The sequence below is a fragment of the Cricetulus griseus genome, chromosome 7 (assembly GCF_003668045.3).
Source record: "Cricetulus griseus strain 17A/GY chromosome 7, alternate assembly CriGri-PICRH-1.0, whole genome shotgun sequence".
Taxonomy (NCBI): Eukaryota; Metazoa; Chordata; class Mammalia; order Rodentia; family Cricetidae; genus Cricetulus; species Cricetulus griseus.
The window spans coordinates 107,899,019-107,908,907 of record NC_048600.1 but is presented as its reverse complement, the minus strand read 5'-3'; the positions used below and the strand labels follow the sequence as shown (position 1 = coordinate 107,908,907).

The 9,889-nt window shown below is 45.4% G+C and overlaps 1 protein-coding gene across 1 annotated transcript; it reads left to right on the top strand.

Annotated features, from left to right (window-relative positions):
• Positions 1-6,036: 6,036 nt before the first annotated feature.
• LOC113836558 (transmembrane protein 92-like) lies at positions 6,037-9,658 on the top strand. The gene is made up of 4 exons (XM_027424103.1): positions 6,037-6,132; positions 8,565-8,587; positions 9,227-9,419; positions 9,563-9,658. Exons 1-4 carry the CDS (start codon positions 6,037-6,039, stop codon positions 9,656-9,658), a joined length of 408 nt encoding a protein of 135 aa, XP_027279904.1.
• Positions 9,659-9,889: the final 231 nt, after the last annotated feature.

Here is a 9,889-nt window from a genome sequence, read left to right as displayed (position 1 = left end):
CTTGTTCTGAAAGACATGAGAACCCACACTGAACACCACCCATTACCTAAGCATGAAGAAGGATCTGCTGTGCCGACCTACATTGTGTCTGTGTTTTAGTGTTAAAAGGAAAGGAACATTCAGAGCAGCTTTGGTTTGTAAAATAAACTTCACCTTTACATTTTAAAATGTCTATGTGTGTTTCTCTACATATCAATAAGATCTAGAAGAGACAGGTACTGTGCTACAGTCCTATTCTCTGAACTATTCAAGAATCTGAGGCAGGAGGATTAAAGTCAGCCTGTGTGATTTAGTTGAGATCTAATTCAAATTTAAAAGGGGGAAGAGGGGCTTGACCTACATCCAAGTGGTAGAGAAATTGCCCAGACCCTGAGTTATGGCCACTGTGACTACCCTAATTAATCTGAAAGGAAATGAGCTCCTGGGAGCAGGTTGTGGTTACGTATATGTTTTTCTGCTTTCTATAAAGTTTCTCTGTGTATCCATGACTGGGCGTGAATTCCATGTGTAGACCAGGCTATCCTGCACCTCACAGAGATTGCAGCTTCTGCCCCCCAAGTACTGGGATTAAAGGTGTACTGCATCACTGCCTTGTTAAGATTTTATTTTTAATCATCCCCCAACTCAGACAGGATTTCTCTGTTCCTTTGGAGGCCGTCCTGGCAGTAACGCTTGTAAACCATGCTTGTTTCTAACTACAGATCCACATGTCTCAGCTCTCACCAGTGCGGGATTAAAGGCATGTGCCACCACTACCCTGCTTTAATTTTTAATCCGTATTAGTGTTTTGCCTGCTGTGTATCTGTAACTGTGTGTATGCAGTACCCTAGGAGGCCACAGGGGTATCATACCCTGGAAATCAAGTTCCAGTCAGTGGGACACTGTGGGAGATGGGAACTGATTCTGCCTGGGTCCTATGGAACAGCTGTTAGTGCTGCAAATGCTGAACCATCTCTCCAGCACAAAATTTATATTTTGTGAGCTTTAGCATTGCTTGAGATTTTTACAATGTATATGCCTTGTTTTTGTATATTTGAGAGATGTGTTTACAGGAATTTATTTATAGGCAGATGTAAAAAATTCAAAGGGCTGGGGATATAGCTGAGTGGCAGTGTGTTTGTCTAATGTGTACAAGGCCCTGGGTACAATAAGTAGGGCTGGAATAAAAAAAAAAAAACTAGGTGAAATTTGATCAATGACTACGGATACAATTTTTAGCCCTGTTCCAAAGACAAAGACCAGTAAGACAGACAATTGGCATACAGGACATGTACATGACTCTGAGGGATAAACAAATACTGTTTGTTTGCTTGGTAAGGCCTGGGTATCTGTTGATACAGGAAAAACATTTGAAGCTCATGTGCTCAGCCTCTGGGACTCATGATGGACTCTGGGTTGAGATTGGGTGAGAAGAAACCAGCTTCAGCCTGGCTAGATAGGGACTGGAAGAGCAGTTTGACAATGAGTGAGAAGTCATTCCTTAGAGTTAGCAGCTCAGACACATGAATGAATTATGAAAATAGAAGGTGAACCAAGGAGGCAGTGAGCGTGTGAGAAAATGAATGAGATCTGCCTCCCAGTGTTTGTACAGACACACACAGCTTGCTTAGATCCTGCAAACTCTTTGGACCTCCTTAATAGGCGTTCTCTAGAGATGCTGGGAGGACTCACATTAAGGAGCTAAGGGAACATGGTTCTGGGAAAAAGACCTGTAGGTGCCGCACAAGGGTAGGAACCCTGACAGCAACACCTCCTGTTGTTACCTCACCCCAGAGCTGAGATTCAGGGCTATAGTTTCTGCATCTAACACCCCAGTTATTCCCATTTACATAAGAAAGAGCTGAACCTTCTTGTATGTCTCTGGTAAGATATACTTTCCTTCCTTCCTTTCTTCTTAGCTTCTTTCCTTCCTTGCTTCTTTTCTTCATTTCTTCCTTCCTCCCTCCCTTCCTCCTTGCTTCCTTCCTCTGTTTCTTCCTTCCTTCCATCCTACCTTGTCCTTCCTACTCCTAATCATGGTGTTTGACATAGTGTTTCAGTGTATAGCCATGCCTTTCCTGGAACTGACTTTGTAGATCAGGCTGGATTTGAAATCAGAGATCCATCTGCCTTTGCCTTGGAGTGCTGGTATTAAGGTGTGCAAGACCATGCTAGGCTAGGACATAAGTTCTGTCTTCATTTGAGAAGGGCTGTGTAGAGGATGTGAAAGTCTGATTAAATGACAGGAGGTGTTGCTGTCAGGGTTCCTACCCTTGTGCAGCACCTACAGGTCTTTTTCCCAGAACCATGCTCTCTTAGCTCCTTAATGTGAGTCCTCCCAGCATCTCTAAGGCACTCCTATTGAGGAGGTCCAAAGAGTTTCCAGTCTCTCATGTGCCCTGTCCCCTGTGAAGTCAACTTGACACAAGATAGAGTCAGAGATGCCAGAGCCTTGTGAGAAAATACCTCCATAACACATGGCTATAGGACAATCCAGTAGGGCATTTTCTTAACTAGTGACTGATGTGGGAAGGGCCCAGAAAATTGTGGGAGACCGCAAGCCCTCCAGCTAATGGTGCCGGGTTTCAAAAGAAAGCAATTTATGAAGGCGGTAGTAGCTCACACCTTTAATGCAACACTCTCGGCATGCAGATGCAGGCCGATCTCTGTGAGTTCCAGGCCACCTTGCTCTACAAATAGAGTTCCAGGACAGTCTGCACACCTACAGGGAAAACCTGACTTGAAAATCAAAAAGAAAAAGAAAAGAAAGAAAGAAAGAATGAATGAAAAAATGAGTTATTTTATTTTCTGCATGTATTTTATTGCATATGTGTATGTGAACCATGTGCATACGTGGGCCCTCAGTTTTCAGAAGTGGGTGTCCTCTCCTGATTGAGAGCCATCATGTTGCAGACCCAACCCAGATGCAAGTACAGCTGCTCTCAACCTTGACACATCTCCCTCCCGCCGCTCCCTTGCTGCCCTCCTGGTCTTTGTTCATTTTCTTTTCTTTTTTTTTTTTTTTTTGGATTTTTGAAGCATAGTTTCTCTATAGCCTTGGAAGTCATAGAATTCACTCTTTTAACGAGAATGGCCTTGAACTCACAGAGATTCCTGCATCTGCCTCCCGAGTGTTGGGATTAAAGGTGTTTGTCACCACCACGTGAGTTTTGATTCAATTTTCTTTTACTACTACAATTATTATTATTTAATACTGGCTGGCCTGGATCTCATTAGGTTGACCATAATGACTATGAATTCACTGAGATTTTCTAAGTTCTGGAAATAAGGTTGGTGTCACCAACGCTACTCTATTTAAATTCTGCTCAGACTAGGGATTCCCACAGGGCTCAGCTACAATCTGATTACTACTTAAACCAATGCATCCCACGATTCAATGCCTCAAACTCAAGCAAGTTCAGCTCCTCTCCACTTCTACTTTACCGGAACTCTAGGCTAGAAACCTTAGTCTGGCCCTACTCAGGTATGTTAATTCTGCTCCCATTCTGAGGCTGGGAACCACAGGTGAGGGAAGTTGTAAAAGTAGTGCCCTGTCACTCCTTCCTTGCACAGGGAAACTTAGGAGCCCCTTTGCCATGAGGACTGCTGGGAGGATCCCGGAGTGAGTGCTCACCTTGCTCTTCTGCCTGCTTTCCTGCATGCTCTCCAGTCTCCAACCAGTAAGGGCAAGCCTGGTAAGCAAGTATTTGAGAGATGTGTTTACAGGAATTGTTTTATAAGCAGACGCAGAAATGTCTGAGGGGCTGAGGATATGGCTTAGTGGTAGTGTGTTTGTCTAACACAGACAAGGCGCTGGGTTCAATAATTATGGCTGGAATAAAAAAATACTAGGTGAAATTTGACTAAAGACAACTGGCATAATTTTTAGCCCTGTTACAAAGACAGTTTCGAGTAAGACTGACAGGTGGCAAACATGGCACATACATGACTCTAAAGGATAAGCAAACACTGTTTGTTTCCTTGAAAGGCCTGGATATCTGTGAAAACAGGAGAAACATTTGAAGCTCTTGTGATCAGCCTCTGGGACTCTTGATGGACTCTGGGATTGGATTGGGTGAGAAGCATCCAGCAACTCGAGGCTAGCTAGGGGTTGGAGGAACAGTTTTCCAATGAGTGAGAAGTCTTTCCTTAAGGATATTTAGCATTGCAAACTCATCAGTAAATGATGAAAGATTAGGGGTGAATGAAGGAGGAAGTGAAAGTGTAGGGAATTAATGAGATCTGCCTCCACGTTTTTGTACAGACACATAAAGCTTGGTTAGAACCTGGAAGCTCTTTGGACATCCTTAATAGGAATTTCCTGAACTTGCTGGGGGGACTACATTGAGGAGCTAAGTTAGCATGGTCCTGGGGAAAAGAGCAGCAGGTGCTGCACAAGGGAAGGAGAGGTGACAGCAACATTTCCTGTCGTTACCTCACCACAGAGCTGAGATTCAGGGCTATAGTTTCTGCATGTAACACCACCAGATTTCCCATTTACACAAGAAAGAGATGAGCCCCTCTCTATGTTTCTGATAAAATATACTGTCCTTCCTTCCTTCCTTCCAACCCTCCTTCCTTCCTTCTTTCCTTCGTTCTTTCTTTCCTACCTTCCTTTCTTCTTTCATTCTTCCTACCTTTCTTCCTTCCTCTTTTCTCCTTCCTCCCTTTCTTCCTTTTCCCTCCCCTCCTCTGTTTGGTTTTGATCAGGGTTTCCCTATATTGCACTCTCTGTCCTGGTACTGGCTCTGTAGACCAGGCTGATCTTGAACTCTCAGATCCATTTGCCTTTTTCTTGGAATGCCAGGATTATAGATGTTCAAAACCACGCTAGGCTAGGATATACCTCTGCTTCCATTCAGAGAAGTTCTGGGTAGACCATGTGACAGTCTGATTAAACCCTGCAGCCTTTCCTATAGCCTGTCCGTTATAGAGTCAACTTGACTCATACTAGTGATCAATGTGCGCAGGGTTCAGACCTTTGAGGGTGACCCACCCCAGAGATAGTGATCTTGTGTTTTTAATGAAAGCAATTTAGCCAGGTGGCTGTGGTGGCACACACCTTTAATCTCATACACTCAGGAAGCAAACCAGGAGGATCACTGTGAGTTCGAGGCCAGCTTGGTCTTCACAGAGAGGTCCAGAACAGTCTCCAACCTACAGAGATAATCTGTCTGGAAAAACAAAACAAAACAAAAACAACAACAAAAACAACAAAATAGTTATTAGATTTCCTGTGTGAATTTATTGCATGTGTGTGTGTGTGTGTGTGTGTGTGAGTGTGTGTGTGTGTGTGTGTGAACCATGTGCATACCTGGTACCCGTGAGTTCTTATGTGACTGTCCTCTCCTGCTTGAGAGCCATCATATGTGTAGATGCTGGAAACCAAACCCAGATGCAGGACAGGTACTCTGAACCCCTGACTCATCTCTGCCCCACACCCTCATTATCATCTCTCCCTCTTGGTTCTTTTTCTTATTTTCTACGGATTTTTGAAACATGGTTTCTCTGTAGCCCTGGCTGTCCAGGAACTCACTGTTTAAACCAGGATGGCCTTGAACTCACAAAGATCCTCCTGCATCTACCTCCTGAGTGATCGGATTAAAACTGTGTGCCACCACCACCTGACTTTTTGATTTAATTTACTGTTACTATACCATTATTATTATTTAATACTGGCTGGCCTGGATCTCATTAGGTAGACCATACTGGCTGTGAATTCACTGAGATTTTCTGAGTTCTGGGATTAAAGGGTGGTGTCACCACACCCTACTCTAAGTACTTAAATGCTGCTCAGACCAGGGATTCCCATAGTGCTCTGCTTCATCCTGCTTACTACTTAAACCAAGGCATTCCACCTCTCATGCCTCAGACTCAAGCAAGTTCAGCTCCTCTCCACTACTAGTCTACCTGAGCTCCAGGCTAGAAGCCTTAGTCTGGCCCATCTCAGGTGTGTTAACTCTGCCCATATTCTGAGGCCAAGGTGAGGGAAGTTGTTAAAGTCGGGTCCTGTCACTCCTTCCTTGCACATGAAATCTTAGTAGCCCCCTCCCCATGATGCCTGAAGCCAGGATCCCATACCGTGCCCTCACTTTGCTCTTCTGCCTGCTTTCCTGCCTGCTCTCCAGTCTCCAACCAGTAATCGCCAACCAGGTAAGCAAGACTTCTGAACCTTTTGGAGGACCCTGTGGGACAGAGGCCTAGTAGACAGTCCCTTCTATACCTTCTCAAAATTTCTTTGTAACCAATGGCAATTAGCAACTTCCTTTCTCTTTTGCTTGGGCAAAATGGGGGTTGGGACCTTGGAGGGAGCTCAGTGGAAATGTGGGCCCCTAGTGTTGGCCAGGTTGTGTTGTTAGTGGGATCTGGCTCCACGGACAGCCCTGAATGGGAACTTTGATTCCTACTTTTGGAGTGTTTCTAATGTAGCTTCTCCAATAGAAGGCTGAGGAATTTGAGGTCTTCCTGTCTGGGCAAGATATCTGTACATATCTGTTGCCCCATGGCTGTGACCTTGTATTATATGGACCCTCTATGGGAATTCTTCAAGTTTACTTGGGAGGAGGAGGCTCTCTGGACTTCCTTGATTAGTGGCAGCTTTCCTCCAGTTAGACTCTGCTGCCTGGCCCTGGGCTGGTTGGCCTCTGAATTGATTGGATCAGGAAGGCAAGGTTGTGAGCACTGCCCCAAGATCTTGTTCCTCTTATATAACTGTTAAGTGTCTTGGGTTGGCAGATTATCCTGCAAACAGAGAGGTGGTCAGAACAAGCTTTTAAATTGACAATCTTGGTTGAGAATCTGTTATGCAGTGGGGGTGAAAAACCCCCACAAGTTTGAACTTCAGGACAGTTCACTGACTGTTGAAGATCACTGGAATTGAAGTTCTCTGATTAGGCCATGTAGGAAACAAGGTTCAAGGCACTCTTCATATTCTTGGATTCCAGCATCCTCTGTTGACCCCTCTGTGCAACCCAGATATAGGCATTGTCAATCTCCCCACAAAGAGCTAATGAATCCAACTTATACCTCACTCTATGCTTTCTAAAACTCAGGCTCCTTACCATCCCTCTTCAGATCACCTGGATAAGATGGAAACAGAAATAATGCTGGTTCAGAATGTTAACCCTGACATAAAATTGTTTTCATAGGATATCCCTATATGGATAAGAATGAGCTTGAACTCAACAGACATCTGTCTTTACTACCTCAGTCCTGGCATTAAAAGTGAGCTTGAATTTAAGAGAGGCAGTGTCACAATCATTATCAGGGCTTCAAAGTACTAGAGCAGGGTGGTGGTGGCAGAGGCTCATACCTTTAATGCTAGCACTAAGGACTCAGAGACAGGCAGATTTGAGTTTGAGGCTCTCCAGAGCAAGTTCCAGTACCTGAGGCTATACAGAGAGTCCAGGAGAGTGGGGAGTGGGCAGAGTCTGAGATTTGGAAGAGCAGGGGATGTGACTGAGTTTCTGGGTGCCTTGCTGTGTCTTTAATTTCACCTACACATGTCCTCCCTAAGAACAGTGCTGCTGTAAGCCTGTGACCATCACCGGTTCCCTTGTCTTTGCTCTTAAAATGCTATTGTAATGATCAATAGCAAAGACAAATGCTGCCTGCCCATTCCATATCTGTTGTGACAGGGTCTAGTCCTGGCTCCTCTACAATTTGCTAGGGATACCAAGCTGGCCTCAAACTAACAGACCCACCTGCCTCTGCCTCTGCTATGCTGGGATGAAAGGCAAGGACCAACACAGCGGGCAATGGTTGTCATTTTAATTGAGGTGACCAGAGAGTTATGCCTTGTGTACAAGTAGAAGAGACCTAATTAAGATCTTAGACAGGATAGAATTCTGATAGAGGCCCTTAATTCCCAGTAAGGACATGAGGATGAATGGGGCTTGAGTGTGTTCAAGAAAATTCTTGAACTGCCTCTACCTAGAACATGTAAAGCCCAGGGGTTGGGGCTTAGATTGCTTTCTGGAGTATTTGGAGCCAGGGATCCACACCAGGTGGAGTCCTGGCCTAATCACCAAATGTGTGGGTGTGGCAGGGGGAATTATCTGGGAGCCAGGTAATAATGTTCCACATCTTTAATCCAGCATCTGGAGGTGGAGACAGGTAGGCCTCTGAATTCCTGGCTAGCCAGGGCTACCTAGTGAGACCCTGCCTGTCTCAGTAAAAGAAGTGAGGGAGTCAGACATAGCAGTGCATGCCATCAATACAAACACGTTAGGCAGAGGTAGGCTCCAAACATTGACCATTTCATGGAGCTAGAGGGAGGCAGAGTCAGTCTGATATTCACTGCCCTAGATGTCTGAGACTAGCCTCTGGTTTTTCTTTGTGAGAAAGGTTCTTATTCTGGTATCCAATGGGGCCTCCAATTGGCTATGTAGCCTTGAATGATTCTCCTGCTTCCTTGAGGTCTGGGACTGTGGGCATGTACTGCTATTCTGGTTTATGCACACCTGATTTATTGCCATGGCTGGAAATTGACCCCAACACCTTGTGTGTGTTGGGCAAATACTCTAAGACAAAAGATCCAACTCCCAGTTTTTTAGTCCTAACCTCTGCCTGTTTTTCTTCCACAGGTTAAAGCTAACTGTGACACCATGTAAGTATGGGACTTAGCTCTAGTCAATCAATGTTGGGGTTTGGTGGGGTCTAGTTGGTGGTGGTGGTGGGAGATGGTATGCTCAGATATGTCCTGGACAAGGAGACAAATACCTCCTCCGCACTCTTCCTACGTTTGCTGTAACCATTTTCCCTTCAGCCACCCAACATTAAGAACTACATTATTGGGGCAGGTCTGTAGCTGCTGCTAATCCCTTACTGTTATGAGCTGGAGCCCCAACCTGCCCTGTAAGATTTAGTAGCATGGTCATTCTGCCTGAGTAACCCTGAACTCAGGTCTCAAGTCCAGGCCTCTGTCCTCCCAGTGAACCCAGAGTGATCTGAACCCCACAGCGACAAGTATGACTTGCAACCTGAGGGTATAGGTGTCTGGGGAGGCAAGGACCCTCAGTTGTGACACTTTGGATGCCATCTGTGTCTCCCCAACTCTGTCTGACTTGACCAGAACCTGCCCAAAAGGATTCAGATGCTGTGAGAGTGGATGCTGCCTGCAGAAGGAAACCATTTGGGATTCTTCAAACAAATCTTTATGGTAAGCCAGTGTCTGGCCTTCTGGGTACCATTCAGGGCTGAGTCCACCTGAAATAGGTCACTCAGGGAGACATCATTTCCTCCCCAGGATCCTGTTTATCATCTTCCTGGCCTTGTTAACTCTGTTGTGCATCTGTGGCCTGATGAAGTGCTTCTGTCACAAGTGCAGACTGCCAGAGCAGAACCTCAGAAGCCATCATCAGACACCTCCAGAAGCACCGACCACGGCTCCCCTAGAGATCTGGGTCCCCACCTTGGATCCCCCACCACCCTATGATCAGGTGAGTCTTTCTGTCCCAATCCTTAACTTGTTTCATAGCTGGCTATCCAACTTGTTGAAGTCACAGACAGGGGAGGGCTGCTAACAACTTCATCATTCCTTAGGCAGGCCTGAAGAAAGCTAAGTATCCTTTCTCCCATGCAGGTCATCATGAAACCTGTAGAAAAACCTCCTCCCTACAGCCTCAGGCCTGAGGACCCTGCTGGTCAAATGAGAGACACTGACAACACAGCCATTTGAACTACCTCACCCACAAAGTTTTTGGATCAAGCCCAGGTCTTCTACAAAACTTTGCAATGAATGCCTCCACCTATACTACTCCCATGACGTGTCTCATCCTTTGATTTAATTAATTGTTTTATTCCGGGTCCCTCTGGAACTATTGAGCTGGTTTTATGGTCTTTGTCCAAACTCCCAAGCTAAAGAGTTTTGAAAGAGCCTGCTGTGGGAAGAGGAGATTGTTCTGGTGGA

Excerpts from the sequence above, each read along its gene's own strand:
- LOC113836558 (XM_027424103.1), top strand. The coding sequence starts at position 6,037 with ATGCCTGAAGCCAGGATCCCATACCGTGCCCTCACTTTGCTCTTCTGC. Across the intron at positions 6,133-8,564 it reads AACCAGTAATCGCCAACCAG|GTTAAAGCTAACTGTGACAC; the intron begins GTAAGCAAGACT and ends TTTCTTCCACAG. Across the intron at positions 8,588-9,226 it reads AAAGCTAACTGTGACACCAT|GATCCTGTTTATCATCTTCC; the intron begins GTAAGTATGGGA and ends TTTCCTCCCCAG.